Below are 18,933 nucleotides of genomic sequence, written 5' to 3'. Positions count from 1 at the left end.
TTACCTGCAATCTCTTAATAGCAAAGTGATTTGAGATGCGTTTTAGCTGAGCATTTCCAAAAGCTGGCCATTTCATGAGCAGTTAAAAGACAGTTGGGTTGGACTTTAGCAGCTTACAGCCAGCTCACAGATGGCTTTTGCCCCAGTTCACTTTAATCTGATAATGCCATTTGGCTCATCCAATACTGGAAAAAAAAAATAGTGGCTTCTTTCAGCTAATATTGTAGTTCCAGTTCTTACCTGCACCACTCTCCTTTTCCTCATCATGTCTACATGGCTTTCAAGTTTAAAACTGCTGAGACAAAGGTAAAGAAAATCAAGCTGGCATTGAACTCAAGGACTCTGCATAGCATTATTGTCTCTGACATATAGCAGGTATTTGGGAGAACAATAGCCTTAATTCCAATAAGCTGTTTTGTTAGCCTTGTCATTCTTTCAAAGTAAAAATGAGTTGTGCTAGTGAGAACTATTTATGGGGCTGGTCAACCGTTAGTGTAACATCAAAGAGGATTTGCTTAATATGTAAAGTGAAAGCAATTGAAAGGTGCTTTAGAAATGTTTAAATAGCCTAGACACACATTTTTGAAGCATCACCAGCTAACATTTTATTCTCTCCAGCGGCTGCATAAATCCTTTCAGCTTCCTCTGCTGGAGTAGCCTTGATGATTTCAGCAGAACATTTCTAGAATAAGAAATCTGAAAACTGCGACCTTCAGATTATTGCCTACACACGCACATGTGTGTATATGTGCATGTGTTTATGAAAAGGCTCAGACTCTTGAAACATACATATTCAAAGAACAGGAGGAGAGAAAGAAATGATCTATACAGGTCAAAAAGTGCTCCTGGATCACATTCAGACCAGAGCATTTGGCATCAGGAGAAACAGATTTTCAGCACACAATTATAAAGAGTTTGCACTGTTAATCTTCTACATTTATAAAACTATTCTTTAAAGCAAACTTCTGCTGCATTTCTATACTGGCTGTGAAATCCAGCAGTTGCAGTCCCCACATATCTGAGCTTAGATAATTGGAGCCTCCTAGGATTATCCCTATTGTTTTACACCATATTCTACCCAAAAGGGGTGCAAAGTAGAAGGAGAGACAGTGGCTGAGTTCACAGATTGCATGAAGCCATTGATAGTTTATTGAATTAAGTGGCATTGGCTGAGTACCCACAACATGCTAGGCCAAACCAAGCAGACCATATGATGCCTTATTGTGTTGAGAGATCAAGGCCATAATAGCATATTACTAGATGTATAGTATAGTACAGTACAGTACAGTACAGTACAGTATAATATTACTAGAGTGACTTTAGCTCAATTCTCCAGGCAGTTGTAAACTTATGCATTCATCATTGGGCCCAAACAGAAGTTCATTTATCCATTATAATGGGTGTTCATCTACTACAGTGTTTGTGCAACCTCTTAGTAGGACAGCCAGCTTAAGTTACCCTGTCAAAAGCTGAGAAGAATCTCACCCCACCTCTCTTTTTCATCAAAAATTCAGAAAGCAGGAAGCCTCCAATTTGCAGAAATTCTTGAACCAGGAGGATAGGTTGGCCCCCTGATGTTTTTTTCCACATGGTTATGACTTTCTTATTTGGGAAGGCATTTAGAAAATATAAATTTTACATTATGACAGAATTCTCAAACTGTTGGTTGTGATTTCCTTACAGGAGGTCACAATTAAAATAAAACAACAAAACTGGAAGAGGCTAAACTTGCATGAGTTAAAACTCATTCCTGGCTTTGCTCCCTGCTCTGCTTGCACTAACCATAAAGTTTGAGAATCCCTGTGATATACAGATTAGCATTTAATTATTAAAAGTGATACATTTATTTCTTGCCCAATCCTAACCCCAATGAACTCTTTATTAGTTTTATTTGAGGGGGGTAGTATTTTACAAATTCTTTTCTTCTTCTTTTTTTTATTTTAGGGCCTGCAGCAGCAGAGTTAAAGAACCCCTGCCTTATGACTTTATTTTAACTAGTATTTCCTTGCTTTTACTATGCTGTCCTTTTTTTGTAGTGTTTCTTGTTAACTACCATGAATGGAATAAAAGAACTCAAACAGCATTTATGTGACAGAATGGAGAAATCAGAAACCTATAACTTACTATAAAGGCACCCTTAATCTAGGCTAAAAACTACATAGTATCCCTTTGGGGCAATATTACAATATAAACTTGATTTAATAGACCATTTGGGTCTATTGGGCATCTACTAGTCTCAAATGTCCGTTGACTCGAAATTTATGGCATTTGCATCAATTTATGTCATTTTGTAAATTGACCCAAATGATGTAAATTATATCATTTGCATACTTACAGCAGGACACAAATTATATACATTGATGGAAATAACATAAAACTAAAAGAACCATCTGGACTATTTCAGATATAATTAACTTAATCTGTTACTTCAGAGGATGTCCAGATGCAAATACAGGTAGTCCTCACTTACTGACTGCCTTAGCAACCATTTGAAGTTACAACAGTTGAAAAAAACAGCTTTGTGACCAATCCTCACACTTATGACCATTGCAGCATCCTGCAGTCACATGATCACCATTGTGAGCTTCACAACCAGCTTCCAACAAGCAGGAAGCTTGTTAATGGAGAACGTGGAAGTGAAATCACAAGTTGCGGTCATGTGATGTCTCATTTAAATACCACAGTGATTCACTTAACGATGGAAGTGGAAGTGATGTCATAAGCCCATCATGGTCATGTGTTTTTGCATTTAGTGACCATGGCACTTAGCGACAGAGTTGCCAGTCCCAACTGTGGTTGGTAAGCGAGGACTACCTGTATTGTCCCTTAAAGCTGTGATGGAATGGGATTATGAAGGCCAGGCTCAGGGAGATAAGCGTTTTCTTAGTTCACTGAAAGAGCGTGGGAACTACAAGAGGATGAGGCTGGCACCTCCCTGAAGAATTCATGGTGTTGTGGCTGGCTGGCTTGGGAGCTGGGGTTTCAGTCTGGGAAGATTCTTGCTAGAGGTTGTAGCTAATAAACATAGTTGAACTGATTTTGCATTGTCTCTTGGAGTTCCTTGGGCTAAACCTGACAAAAGCCTAGTTAATAGGCTTCCATTAAAGTGAGGTTTTACAGTAACTTCATTATTTCTTTTTATGTTCAGCAAATATTACTGATAGTGCCTCTCTTTTTCCATATGAAGCAATATAAGACACTTTCCCTTTTTTCCCCTTTTTGCAGGCATTAACAAACACTGCTTAGTATCTCCTTACTTTCCCCTCATGTTTTGCTAAAAACCCGGACCTTTCTTTTTCTGTTTTTTTTTTAGTAACAGCCCAGAGCTTTTTGCCTTCCATGCATCGCAGCTGCTTCATCTGCTTTCCCAGATCTGATCTGGTTATAGGAATATTCCCAGATTCTGCCAATGTCATTTTCCATTCAAGCGTCTCTGACTGACCCCATAGCTCATACAGCAGTCTGGGGTGCCCTGCCCTTCTTTCTTGGCAATTGAGGTTTTAAACACCATGGTTTCCCCTCATTTTGTTTCTATTTATTTTTTTCTGGTTTTTTTTTTTTGGTTGGGCGGTTAATTGAAACAAACAAAACAGCAAGACCAACATTAAGAATGGCAGAACTGAGAAGGAACATGAATAGGGGGACAAAAGAAAAAGAAACAAAAGAGAATAATGATTTGGGATGATATATGTATGTGCATGTGGGAAAGAGTGTATGGATGTCAAGCTATCAGGCTCTTGGCCCCTGCCTAAAACTGAAGGTAATTCTGTTTCCACACATGAGTCTCACAGCTCCTCTTTAGCAAGATTTATTATGAAGAAAGGGACGGGTTTAGAAGAATTCTATGGTCCATGTATCCCCAATATATATTAGGTCAGAGCAGGGATGTGAACAGAGTGTGGTGAAAAAGCCACGATAGTGTGATTGACGCTCTGCCCATTTTTTCAATGTGCCTTCCCCTGCAAAGACCCCTGGGTAGTCTTCCTTGTTTTCTTTTTACTGCCTTTCTGTGAACTGGTAAGTCTCTTGACTAATAACAAAGCAGCCTGCAGCCATGAGTTGCTGGGAGTAGGGTGGTATATAAATAATAATAATAATAATAATAATAATAATAATAATAATAATTATTATTATTATTATTATATCCAAAAAAAGAAGAGGTGCCACATTTGTGCTCATATCAGTTCCAAAGCACAAAAAAAAAAAGCTTTTAAATCTGAAATGGAGTACAGCACTAATGTATATATGAATGTGTGTGCACGTGCTTATATTTCTCTCTCTATAAGTATGCATACACACAGACACACACATTTTTATTATTTCTTTTGTTCCTTTTTCCATCACTTCCTCCCTTTCCTGGTTCATTTTTATTTTTAAATTGCACTTGTGTATTTTGTATTGTTTTGTTTCTTCATTAAAAAAAGGCCACTAAAAGCAAGATGGGAAAAGAGGAAGAAATAGAAAGAGGAAAAAGCGTGGTTTCTAAGGCATGACAGAGAGGGAGAAAGAGAATCATTATTTTTTACTTTTATTATTTATTTATCACTTTTGTATAGCCACCCATCTCACATAGTGACTCTAATTTTGGGAAGAAATTAAACAAAATAAATGCCATATTCAATATTCCTATTCAGAACAGTGTGTGTGTGTGTGTGTGTGTGTGTGTATGTATGTATGTATATGTATATGTGTGTGTGTGTGTGTGTGTATGTATATATATATATATATATATATATATATATATAAAAGAAGGTAACATTAATTTATATTCTGAGAGGAATTCCTCTTCAAATATCTGGAAAATATTTTCAGAAAATAAATTCTTTGTTCAGAAAATTTTTATGGGGTTCTTCAATTTTGAGAATATCTTTACAGAAAATGCAATTACCAATCAAAGAAGGAGGATTCAGTTTTCCAAATCTGGAACTATCCAGACCACCTTACCTGTCTCCTGAGAAATCTGTATGCGGGCCAAGAAGCAACAGTCAGAACCGGTCATGGAACAACCGATTGGTTCAAAATAGGGAAAGGTGTACGACAAGGCTGTATACTGTCACCCTGCTTATTTAACCTATATGCAGAGTACATCATGAGAAATGCCAGGCTGGAAGAATCACAAGCCGGAATTAAGATTGCAGGGAGAATCATCAACAACCTCAGATATGCGGACGATACCACCCTAATGGCAGAAAGTGAAGAAGAACTAAAGAGCCTATTGATGAGGGTGAAAGAGGAGAGTGCAAAAGCTGGCTTGAAACTCAACATTAAAAAAACTAAGATCATGGCATCTGGACCCATCAATTCCTGGCAAATAGAAGGGGTAGAAATGGAAGCAGTAACAGACTTCATTTATTTGGGCTCCAAGATCACTGCAGACGGAGACTGCAGCCATGAAATTAAAAGACGCTTGCTCCTTGGGAGGAAAGCTATGGCAAGCCTAGATAGCATATTAAAAAGCAGAGACGTCACCTTGCCGACAAAGATCCGCATAGTCAAAGCTATGGTTTTTCCAGTAGTAATGTATGGCTGTGAGAGCTGGACCATAAAAAAGGCCGAGCGCCGAAGAATTGATGCCTTTGAACTGTGGTGCTGGAGAAGACTCTTGAGAGTCCCCTGGACTGCTAGGAGGTCAAACCAGTCAATCTTAAAGGAAATCAACCCTGATTGCTCATTGGAAGGATCGATAATGAAGCTCAAGCTCAGATATTTTGGTCACCTAATGCGAAGAGAGATCTCTTTGGAGAAGACCCTGATGCTGGGAAAGATTGAAGGCAAAAGGAGAAGAGGACGGCAGAGGATGAGATGGTTAGATAGCATCACTGAAGCAATGAGCATGAAACTGAGCAAACTCAGGGAGGCAGTGAAGGACAGGAAGGCCTGGCGCAATATGGTTCATGGGGTCACGAAGAGTCGGACACGACTTAACGACTAAACAACAACAACAACAACAACCGATTGTCAAGTGTTAAATACTGGAATCCAATAATTGGCATTAATGTTCCGATCTGGCCAACGTTGGAATACACATATATAACACCTTGCTTGGATGGACAGTATTAGGATTTAAATACAATAGAACTCTAATATCTCTGGAAACAATTTCGTCAGTTAGAAAGCTATGGAACATACTGTCTAATTAAAAAAAAATGCCAAATTGACTTTGTGGGGAAGCCCAAATTTAAAAATTGGGAAAAAGTTGATGATATGGAAAAATTGGATGAAAGCAGGGACATTGACATTGGACCAACTGATAGATGATGAAGACAAATTTTTAACGTATGCTGTATTAAGAGTTAATATCCTGTTGGAGGTATCCCAATGGCAATATTTACAGCTGCAACATTTGTTAACAACAATGTTTGGACCAGAGCATTCTCAGCTTCCAAGACACCTGAGATATTAGAACAACTTGTTAAATCTGTTAGAACTAAAAAAACCTACTATTACTTTTTATAGATATTTGTTATCAATAAATCAATTTGATATGCAGATGTTAAGGGATGAGTGGAATAAAGAACTAGAAGTTTCTATATTGCCTAGACAATGGGAGAGTGTCTTATCTTCTATAACAGGAGTGTCAATGGACCTTAAACTATGACTTATACAACAAAAAATAATATTTAGAATTTACTGGACTCCATTACGTTTGTATAGAAAAGGATTGTCAAAAACAGCATTTTGTTGGAGATGTAATAAGGACAATGCCTTTTTAAAACATGTTTTTACAATGTCTTATTCTTAATAAGTTTTGGGAGAAAGTAGTGGACTATGTAAACATGATCATGCAACAAAAGCTAACATTTTCAGAGGTTAATATTCTTTTAAACTATATACCTACTACATGGAATTTGACATCTGGACAATGTAAACGGATTCTCTGTGCCCTTACTATGGCCAAAAGATTGATACTGCAACATTGGAAAGATAAATGTATGGTCCCATTCACTCAATGGATTGAAGACCTGATTGCACTTGCCACTTATGAGTGGATTCCTATAGACGTAGACTTTGTATGGACAAATATCATGAAATATGTGACTCATTTATACAAAATACAGTAGGTTAAAAAAAAAAGACAGTTATACAAATGTATTGGAAATATATATGCATTTGAATAATATTTGCATTAGATAAATATATATAGATATGTAACTATTTACTATATAATGGTATACTACAGTTTTTATTTTTATTTTTTTTATTTTTGTTCTTGTATTTTTGTCACTTTTTGTAATATCACCTTTTAATATTTTCTTTCTTCTTCTTATGTATTATTATTATTTTTGTGTTTTTTCCCTTTTGTTATTAATTAAAAGCAATAAAAATTATAAAAAAAATAAAAGAAGGTAATATGTTAGAAAAGACATTATTAACATGGCTTCTGATGAGGACCCATGGTGAGTTAGGCATCCCTGTGTGCATCTCTGCGAGTGGAGACAGCACTGTAGCAAAGATTGGCTGCTAGGCGGCAAGTTCTGTCTAACGAAATTCTCTCTGGAGAAGGAGAGATCGAGAGATCACCCACTTCTGCTCTGGATAGCTCTTCCTTGTGTGGAGATTGCAGGAAGTGAGCTTCTTGTGGTCAGTCATGGCTTGAGCAGCTTGGAAGCTGAGGGATTACCATCGCACTCAAAACCACTGTGCAACCTTTATGGACACTTGACCTGCAAAAGCCTCACTTTCTTAAACACTTCTGGAGATATTTAATTTACAACTTAAGAGAGATCTTCCAAGCAGGAAAGAATAAAGACACTTGGTGAATCACCTTCTTTTTGGAATTAAGAAGAGAAAAAAATACTATCTTAAAGGATTTTGACTTAAAAGCAAAAACCTTAACAAGGTTGTGATTTAAGAAAGTTTTAAATGGATAAAGGGGGCAGTAATTTTAGAAAACAGAAGAATAATTTTTTTCTTTGATGAAGTGCCTTTGAAAATAGTAAAATTAACTAGACAAACAGACCAGACCTTTGTGGGAATGTTGATTGTTTATTGTTAAGGAAAGTAGATAATTGGTGGATTTTACAAAATAAGATAAGGGTAATATGAGCCAGACTCTGTGACTGTAGCTATGGAGAGCTCATTAGGACTAAAATGTTAAAGACAGAGAAAAGCAAAACAGGAAAAAAGAGGGAGAAAGAGAGAGAGAAGCTTGTATTTTACTTTCACCCTAGTAATTGACATGCTTTCACTTCTGGGCCATAAATATTATAGTGGCAACCACAAGAAAAGCAGCAAAAATAGGAGAAGAAAGGAAAGATTCACTAGAACAACTTACAGATAAGGGCATCACACCAGATTTATTGCAGAAAATGTTTGAGGAATTTGGCAAGAGGATGACTAGAAGAGTTGCCAATAGTTTGGATGCTTTTAAAAAGGAAATGGAAGAAAGATTTGCAGGGATAAAAAAGAATATGAAAGAAGAAGTTAAGAAGATTAAAGAATCTTTAGGACACTTGGCTGGAGGTGTAAAACAAATTAATGATGAAGTGGAAGTTTTGGAAAGTAAGACAGAATTTATAAACAGAGAGATGGAGAAAGATTTGGATAACTTGGCATTAGTGGAACTGAGAGAAAAATACTTTTGTTTAAGATTTAGAGCAATTCCAGAAGGCCATGGGGAAGATATCAGAGAAAAGATTGTTAAATCCCTGTCTAACATTTTGGATTGGGATGAAGATGACACATAGGCAGAGATTGATAAAGTTTATAGGATTAATTCATGATTTACAAAATTAGGAAATGTTCCAAGGGATGTCCTTGTGCACTTTGTCAAGAAGAAGACTAGAGATCAAGTTCTGCAGCAGCATTTTAATACTAGATTGAGGATTGATAATATAGATTTAACTATACTTAAGGAAATTCCAATTAGAATACTGTGCAAGAGAAAAGAATTTTTTTTTTCTGACACACACATTCAAACAGAAAAAGATTGCATTTAGATAGGTTAAGTTGAAAGGGGTGATTTTTACTTTTAAACAGCAGCAATTCAGACTGAACTCTATGTAGAAAGTAAGAGATTTTCTGGGAAAATTCAAAGAAGAATTGGAGGAAATGCAAATGGAAGTGACAATGACAGATGTGACTAAACAAATGCCACAACAGATACAATAAGACACTGAAGATGCTACTACAGTGGGCGCTACAGGTATTGATTTTTCTAAAATCATGGCATAATTATGGATTATAAATGCTTAGCATGGAATATAAATGGAACAAATACTCCTCAAAAGAGAAAAAAATAGTATATCTAAATTTGTGTGGTAGGGAAAACCCACACATTAAATACAAAATGTTATAAGATGCAAAGGAAAGAGGAGCATTGGATTTACTGGATTTGAAATTGTATTTTGCAGCCAGTTGCAAACAAAAAAAAAAAGTTTGGCTTGGATGAAAGAATGGGTGTTACTGAGAAACAAAAGACTTTTAAAGTTAGAAGAGCATGACCTGAGGTATAGATGGCATGGATATTTATGGTACTATAAAGTTAGACATGTCATATTGAGAATATGGAATAAGTATGGAATAGATATAAACCCAGGCCGTGCTTGAAACCACCTGTATGGATCTCAGCACAAGAAGCATTTTACAGAAGAGAAACAACAGGCAAAGACAAATGGTTTATATACCAAGAATTATTGGAGAATCACCAAGAGGAATATAACATTAAATCAAGAGAGCAACTAATGATTTTCCCATTTACAGTTATCAGAAAGGTTTAAAATGGATAAAAAGACTTACAGTATGGAGCAAAGTAAGACAGAATTTGAAGTGCAATTGTGTACCAATGAAGAACATGTAATTGCTAAAATATATAAAATTTATTGAAATTTGAAATGGAAGAACAGGTTAAATAATGTATGATAAAGTGGGCTAAGAATTTTGGTTATAATATACACGTGGATCAATAGGAAAATATGTGGTCAAAAGGTTGAAATTTACATTATGTTATGTTATGTTATGTTATGTTATGTTATGTTATGTTATGTTATGTTATGTTATGTTATGATCTTAAAGATAATTTTTATAAAATGATGTATCATTGGTACAAGATGCCAGAGAAATTATTTAGACTGTATAAAGGCATTCCAAATGTATGTTGGAAATGTGAACAACCTGAAGGAACAGTCTATAATACTTGGTGTACATGTAAAAAAGTTTTTAAAAATTGGATTTAAATACACACATGGATATAGAGGATTTTAAAGATTAATATTCAATTGCTGAGAACTGACTTCTTTGATTAGAGAAAGGTCATTACTGACATTCGTCAATGACTGGAAACCCTTATGGACTTTTTGCATAAAAACAAAAGTGATTTTGTGACTTATTTTATTTTATTTTATTTTATTTTTTATTTTATTTTTTATTAAATTTATATGCCACCCATCTCCCCCAGAGGATGACTCTGGGTGGCTTACAATTATAGACTTATGGATTTGATGATGAGAAAGAATGGGTTATAAAAAGAAGGGAATTATGATGTAATCTTAGAGAGAGGTTTGATTAGAATTGTATGTATAACTGCCAAGAGGAAGATCAGAAGCCATTTTCTGTTCTTTTAATTTATTTTTCTTTTTTCTATCTCCTTATTTCTTTGTCTCTTCCTTTCTTTTCTTTTGTTCTCTCTTTCACATTATATCTTTTTCTTTGAATGTACTTCTTATTTACATATTACCTATGTAAAATCTTTTAATAAAAACTATTTTTAAAAAAGAAAAGACACTGTTAACATAAATAATAAATAGTGACCTGATTTGAATAATCTTATGCTCCATTGTATAAACCCAAAAGCTCTTTGTTGTTATGTTGATTTTTTCAGCCACAGCAATTCCCCACTCTTTTAAATACCACAGACTCATTTTTTTAAAAAAAAAGCTGTTTAGTTTTCCTTGTTCTCCGTTACAAACCAGATAACTAACAATGGGAATTTAATCTAGTTCATATATTATACTATAGTAATGTAAATGTGTTTGAAAAGATAGACAAGAAACCACCAGCAGGATTCAGTCTGAAGGATTGTTGGGTGATTTTTCCCAATTTGTTTTAAAAACTTTCTATCAAATGGCATTGCGGTACTTTGTGTCAATCTCTTTTACAATCCTGCCAACAACATTACGAATGAATATAGTGCACTTTTAATGGACTGGATGGATTATGGATTATCTTCAGGGTCAATTCAGATGACTTGCTGGAATAGAGTTCCAATGAGATTTTTCAGGTTTTTCATTTTTAGCCATTTGTTCTAATCCTGCATCACACAGTATTGTAATATAACTGGCTCTCCAGCATTGGGCCAGAGGGTTGAGTGAGCCCATCTCTACGACGCATGGTAGTATATTGATTGGTGTCTTCAGCTGTCCATTTGTTTTGCTGTTTTGATATGTATTGCTTTTTATGATTGTTTTTAGTTTGTTTCTATGCTGCCCAAAGTCATCCTAAATTGGGTGATTATACCAGTTGAAGAAAATAAATAAACAAATAAAGTATTATGTAAGAGTTTTCACTAGGCTTAGACTCGGATCGTAACAACAGAAAAGTGACATTCCCTTACAACTTACCTTGTACCCGTTTCCACCTGTCTCCATATTGTAACCTGATATATTCTGGATGATTTAGCTTTGCTATACATCAGGAAAACTAGTCTATGATCTGGGAGAAGTGGATGCAATTCTTCTTCCTTGTTTGCCCTTGTCCTAGAATAATATTCTGCTCCTGATCTTTGTGGGCATGAAATTCACCATCTGCAAAAAGCCCTGGTAGAATATTTATGAGGAAGTAATTCAGCCAGTGGGAAAACATATCAGTCTCCCAGAGTGCTCTGGATTAAATCAGATGTAAGTCCTTGCTACTCATACATTTCACAGTTTGGCTATAAAGCGATAGCTTTATCACTACTACAGTAGTTATTTTAGAGCAAAGTGAAATAGAAGCCGAGTTCCCCTACCTCCATCTTGCCTCCCCCCAAGCATAACAAAAAATTAACTTGAGTCCAAGGAAGTTCACCGAAAGAACATTTCCTCATTTTATTTCCACAGTTACTTCTACTCTCCACAAAACCTTTTAGAAGCTCCAATGGTGCTTCTGAATGATTTGGGATGAGAAGGAAGGGGTGCCTCTCTGGACTATTTTCAGGGCATGCAAGCAGTTGTAAAAGGAAGGATAGTGAGAGGCTTTTCCTTTTATTTTCCTTTGTTGCCTTAGGATCCAAGATAATAATCCCTTTATAATGTTGACTAGTCCATGTTTTGCAAAACCCAAAGACAGCAAAACTTAAGTTTTATTTTCATGAGTAAGCTTTTCTTATTATTCATACATCTGAATAAACATCTAATTGAACATTCTGCCATTCTGAAAATATACTTAACAGTAACTCATGCCTTTATCACCTCTAGGACAGTTACTGCAATGAACTTTACATGGGGCTGTCTTTGACAACTCTACAGAAACTGCAGTTGGTACAATATACAGTTGCCTGCTTGCTGGTGAGGGAGAATTATTGCAGCCATATGACACCAGCTTGAGGGTATTGCACTGGCACTCAGTAGGCTTGTGGATATTCAAAGTGCTAGTTTTAACTTAAAAACCCCTTTAAGGCTTGACTCCTAGGCATTTTCAGAGTCTCATTCAAGTGGAACCAGACTGTTTGATCTGCTGATCTAGGGTGGAGACGGTCATGGTTCCCTCCATTCATGAAGTTGCTGAAGGGAGAGGGAGGAAGCATTTTTTCTCATTGCTAGCCCACTTCAATAGAATAACCTCCCCCACCCCCGAGACTTGGATGGGCCCTTCCCAGCTTACATTTTGGAAAGCTGTCACGACAGAATTATGCTGCAGAACCTTTGATTTGTAGGAGGTGCTATCATTACACTTCTAGATTGGTTTTTGGTTTTCTTGCATTATTGTGCTATGGGTCATTTTTATGATACTGTGTGGTAAACTGTGGGGAGTTGCTTTAAAATATGGCAAAATATAAGAACTGTGAAACAAATAAATAAATACATAAATAAGATAAAAGAATCTCTTGATGCCAAGATGATGACATACATGCAATGGCATACATGAATCTCAATGTCTGATGCTGTTATGTAAATGGTAGCATTTGCATAATGATGTCATCATGCAGGTGTCACCATTTGCCTCCTATGAATGCTCATTAGCATACAGCCCTGAGATTTCATGAAATTAGTATCTATGTACTAACTGGATCTGAACCTGTTTAGGGTTTTGTTTTGTTTCAGATCAGCCACAGATAGCTTGGTGCTGTCCCCTGACACACACAAACACATACCACTCTCACAGATACTATGATATTTTTCAAGTGATTTGGAAGAAAAGGTGGTTAAGAAAGGACATTAATTTAATTTTATTTATTTACAGATTATTTTGCTCAATCTGCTAAAATGTGTGCTAATATTCTACTCTGTGTATTATGGAATCCTGTGCTTTTGTTTCACAGCATTCAGGTAAGAAGGTTTTTAACTACCTTTCTAAATGAATGCATGCAGTGCTGTGAGGGAGACTGAATTTGGCCTCATTCGTTTTGAGTGGAACACTTAGGCATATGTGTATATATGTACATTTATGCTTACTAATTGAATTTGGTATGAAAACACATGCTAGATAAACTACATTCTGGAATGTAATATGGACTTACCTAATATTTGTTATCCAGCACATATGGGAGTCCCTGTATTTGGGGAGACTTTGATAGAACAAAATGTTTTGTTCAGATATTCCTGAAGGACTTTGTTGACATGCTGCATACTGTATATTCACAGACTTCAAATGTTGGATGGATTTGCACCTTTTGATTTTAAGACAAAACCTTCATGGATTAACCCACATTATATAGGTAAGTTTTCTTCTTTGCTATTCTGTGATCTTCAAACTGCTAGGCAATTTTTCTATCAAAATGTTTCAAGCAGATGATTTAAATTTAAATGTAAACACTGTAGACAAATTATCCCACCAATAACTCCTTCAGGGTCACTGTGCAGAATATGCTGAGCATCTGGAGGACAGTCACGCGGATTAACTCTGCGTTGAACTCCAGCCTTGATGCAGGGCCAGTGGGGGTTACAGGGGCTGAGTCTTGCATAGTTATCTGGGAGGAGTTCAAGCCTGTTGCACCTGAGGAAGAGGACAGGGTCCTTGTAGCTGTTAGTTCGGCCACTTCTTTGTTAGATCCATGCCCCTCCTGGCTGGTCAAGGCTGCCTGGGAGAGGATGCCTAATTGGGTCTGGGCAGTGGTTAATTCCTTTTTGAGGGAGTGGGTGGTCCCACTGGCTCTTAAGGAGGCAGTGGTGCACCTCTTCCTCAAGGGGCCATCACTTGACCCAACTAATCTGAACAGCTTTTGTCCAATCTCAAACCTCCCCTTTTTAGGTAAGGTTGTAGAGGAAGTGGTCACACAGCAGCTTTAAAGGGATGAGGCAGATTATCTGGACGCTTTTCAGTCAGGATTCAGGCCTGGATATGGGACTGAGTGGCATTGATTGTGCTCTTGGATGACCTCTGGAGGGAGTGGGATGGGGTTAGTGCATTTCTTAGATATGTTGACACTGACAGATTGTAATATCTCTTGACTGCTATTTGTATTAAATTTCTTTTTTTATATTGTGTTTTAACTGTTTAATTGCTTTTATGAATGTTTGCCACTCAGAGTCACTAGTTTGAGCTGGGTGGCTATACAAATTGAATAAGTAAATAAATAAATAAACTTTCTTTTACAGACTATTGCTATACAGTATATTTATAGATGAATTCAGACAAATAGTTTTTGTAATTATCTGTTTCTGAGGTCTATATGTTTTCAAACACTTGGATTTTGTCCACCAATTCACAATGCAGATGCCCTTAAAAAAAAGCAGTTTCTGTGTTTGGAATCAGTTTGGAAGTGAATATAGTAAAACCCTTATACAAATCCATGGCAAGACTACATGTAGAATATTTATTTATTTATTTATTTTTCGAATTTGTATGCCGCCCATCTCCCCCAATGGGTGACTCTGGGTGGCTCACAATAATAATAAAAAAAACACAGGACTCTCCAGACATAGACATAATCTATAAATAGTTAAAAACATATATAAAAATGGCCTAAAAACCTCCTATAATTTGGCCCTAAAAAACCTGTAAGATGCTGGGGGGGGCAACCCCTCACCCCACCAGCCATCTCCATAGTTGCGGGCCCCCCTCTGGCCCCCAGGCCTTCTGGCAGAGCCAGGATTTGATCTCTTTCCTGAAGACCATGAGGGAGGGGGCACACTGCACCTCAGGCGGCAAGATGTTCCATAGGGTGGGCGCTACAGCAGAAAAAGCTCTCTGCCTAGACCCCACCAATCGAAATTCCTTGATGGGTGGGGTCTGCAACCTGCCCCTTCTGCTGGACCGAGTGGGGCGGGCTGAGATGACCGGAGCGAGGCGGTTCCTCAGATAACCTGGTCCCATGCCATGAAGGGCTTTAAAGGTGATGACCAACACCTTGAATTGGACCCGGAAACAAACTGGCAACCAATGCAGCTCACGCAACAGGGGTGTTATACGTGCCCTCCTAGGGGCATTAAGAACTGTCCACGCCGCTGCATTCTGTACCAGCTGTAGCTTCCGGATACTCTTCAAGGGTAGCCCCATGTACAGCGCATTATAGTAGTCCAACCCGGAGGTGACCAGGGCATGAGTGACCGTGCGGAGGCCCTCCTGATCCAGGAAGGGGCGTAACTGCCGCACGACACGAAGTCGTGCAAAGGCCCTCCTAGCCACGACTGCCACCTGCTCTTCGAGCAGGAGTCGTGAGTCCAGGAGAAGCCCCAGATTACGCACCGGGTCTGTCTGGGGCAGTGCAACCCCGTCAAGAACCAAAGATGACAAACTCCTAGATCCTGAGGCTCCCCGTATCCACAGCCACTCCGTCTTACCAGGGTTCAGCTGAAGCCTGTTGTCCCCCATCCAGGCCCCCACAGCCTCCAGGCACCGCAAGAGGGCAGTCACAGCGTCACTTAAGGCACCTGGGATGGAGATATATATTTGGGTATCATCCGCATACTGATGATACCTCACCCCATGGTGCCGGATGATCTCACCCAGCGGTTTCATGTAGATATTAAATAGGAGCAGTGACAGTACTGACCCCTGTGGCACCCCACAAAGTAGGGGCCGGGGGCCAGACCTCTCGCTCCCTATCAACACCGATTGGGTTCGGCCTTGGAGAAAGGAGCTGAACCAGCGCAACATTGTGCCACCCAGCCCCAGCTCCTGCAGCCGACCCAAAAGGATACCATGGTCGATGGTATTGAAAGCCGCCAAGAGGTCAAGAAGAGCAAGGATGGATGCACTCCCCCCATCCCGCTCTCGCCAGAGATCATCTAAAAGTGCGACCAATGCTGTTTCTGTCCCATAACCAGGCCTGAATACTGACTGATAGGGGTCCAGATAATCCGTTTCCTCCAGGATCCTCTGAAGCTGCCGCGCGACCACCTTTTCTACCACCTTCCCTAAAAAGGGGAGGTGGGAGACTGGATGAAAATTGTCCAGGAGGGTGGGGTCTAGCGACGGTTTCTTGAGGAGAGGGCGGACCAAAGCCTCTTCTGTACATGGCTACTTAAAAAGAATATTGCAGAGCCAGCAAGATGCAAAAAAGGACAACCAAAATAATTGGTGGGATGGTGGTAGAGCAAGGAAAAACTATAGAGATTGGAGCTTTTGCTTGAAGTGAAGACAATAGGAAACATAATAGAGACATATACAATCAGGCAAAACATGAAAAATGTTACTAGAGTGTTCTTCTTCATCTCTCATGGTGTTGGAATTCCAGGTCATTTGTTAAAATAAAAGGAATGGTTAAACTATTGGTAGTTAATGTACTCTGCTTTGCAAACACAGTTAAACTGGATTTTGCTAATTGTTAGGACTGGCAGTGACTACCAACGTACACATTCAAAGGGGACTGTACAAATTCATGAAAAGTTGGACCCTCTATGAATCCATGACTAATAGTTTTGATGGCAATTTCCTGTCACCTGAATCATACACATTTAAATATTGGATGGTAGAAAGCAACAATGGTAGAGGGCTATTGCCTTCATGTCCAGGTTTGTGAACACAATATATTGTTTTCTTATGCTTATACTTGAGCCGCCAACTGTCTTTTGATTGCAACGGGTCCAAATCCAATAAAATAAATAAAATCTGGTTGACCACTGTGTCACAGAATGCTGGACTAGACTAGTTATTGGGCTGATCCAGCAGGATTATTATTTCTTGTCTATTAATGCAGATGTCAGTCTGTTTTGAGGAAAGGCTTCTTACGTGTTGCGGTGAAAAAAGTACTATAAGCAGCAAACTCAGAAATCTTGCAGCCAAGAAACTGAAGCCTGGGAGCTGGAACATTTTGGATGCTTGATTTCTGCAGGGCCAAGTACAAGCCTGCATTGGAGATCTTGGGAATCAGAGATCAATTTATAGAGCTGATCTGTGAATCCTGATACTTCTAGAAATCAGTGTGGCATTCAAAATACTTTCCCCCATCCTACTCTGGCATCTATCCCTCAGATAAAAAAACCCCAGTGGCCTGGCTGCTGCTGCTGCTGCTGCTAATGATGATAAGTGGGTTCATATTATGCAAAAAAAAAAAAAATCCCAACAATACCATGTAGGAGCTTCATGTTATGTCTGCATCAGCCCAAATATTTACTTGCTCCATTAATACCTAACTGCCAATAGGGTATTCCACTGAGGGAACTATATTTCACCCAAAAAAAGACCAGAGGGTTATCTAATGGGAATGAAAGTAATTAGCCCAATAGACGAATAACTGAAGTGGCATCTCCTGAAGTCATTCATTGTGGTAACTCACAGCACATAGAAAATGCTAACGTTGGTACAGGCTTCCACAGATAATCACTAACCAGTTTTCCCTCAATGTGCTTCATGATAAAATTAGCTAAAGCAGTTATCAGTTGTGGCCCTGACATGCTCTATCAACATCCACGTAAATGCAACTTTCACTATTGAGCAGTTGCATTCTGTTCAGCCACTAATTTATCTGTGAACTGTCTTTCAGATCACATTACCCACACTAATAGCTGCTCCATCAGTCCTGACCTTTGCATTCTTCAGAGTATTCCAGAGTATGGATCCTTTCTTAGCTACTGTACAATCTGCAACAATTTATACTTTTCCTGTCAGGCCTTACATCAGGGCTGGGCAGTAAATCACAGCTTTTCTGACACTTAACACCAAATAAAGTTCCTGGTTTGACTTGACAGAAGACTCTCAGACATGACTTGGGTAGATTAAAATCTTTACTGCAGACAAGAGGGAAGCCTTAACACAATTCATTGCCCATTGTGGTGCAAAGAAGTCATGTCAGTACTCCAGAACTTAAACTCACGGCTGTTTCCTCACAGTTTTCTGAGTGAACAGATACTTGGCCACTCTCTAGAGTAGCCTTGGGAAGCAGCTAAGATTAATTTACATAACAAGTGCCTGGGAACTGCTGGTTCCTGCCTTATCAGCCTTTACATTTCCAGTGTATAAGATTGCCTTCTAGTATTTGTGCCAAAATTCCAGATTCCAGACTTGTAAACCAACATTTAAATTATAGATTTTTAATTATATCTGTCAACTAACTTGAGTTTTTCTAATCTGGTTAGAATGCAAAGAGACTTGACAACTATGTTAGGGAAATGGTGATTATAGACAATCTATGAGAAATTCAGTTTTGATTTAATAATAGTTTCAAAAAGCTGTTTTCCTGCCTTTCATAACTATAGAACAAAACCAATTTGCTGTAGGTGTCAGAGTGATCAGAAGCAAAGAATGCCATAAGATTTTTGAATTTCAAACTCTCGTGATTTTAAGCTCTTCAAGATTTTTACTGATTTAAATAAGGTCTCATATCTCTTCCTGCTATTATCACTGTGACGTCCTCAG

General features: G+C 38.1%; 1 protein-coding gene across 1 annotated transcript in view; it reads left to right on the top strand.

Annotated features, from left to right (window-relative positions):
- The first annotated feature begins 248 nt into the window (after positions 1-248).
- The window catches only part of TMEM244 (transmembrane protein 244), a 28,366-nt gene continuing 9,681 nt past the window's right edge, over positions 249-18,933 (top strand). Inside the window, exons 1-3 of the mRNA XM_088150919.1 lie at positions 249-306; positions 13,378-13,463; positions 13,779-13,852. Coding sequence (XP_088007045.1) covers positions 274-306; positions 13,378-13,463; positions 13,779-13,852 — 193 coding nt within the window. The 5' untranslated portion in view covers positions 249-273. The remainder of the gene's footprint in view (positions 307-13,377; positions 13,464-13,778; positions 13,853-18,933) is intronic.

Source organism: Python bivittatus, unplaced genomic scaffold (assembly GCF_059951505.1).
Source record: "Python bivittatus isolate LINGU-HERP-01145 unplaced genomic scaffold, Pbiv_v1 ctg000020_np1212, whole genome shotgun sequence".
Taxonomy (NCBI): domain Eukaryota; kingdom Metazoa; phylum Chordata; class Lepidosauria; order Squamata; family Pythonidae; genus Python; species Python bivittatus.
Note: the sequence above shows the minus strand (reverse complement) of the source record. Positions and strands in the feature narration are given on the sequence as shown.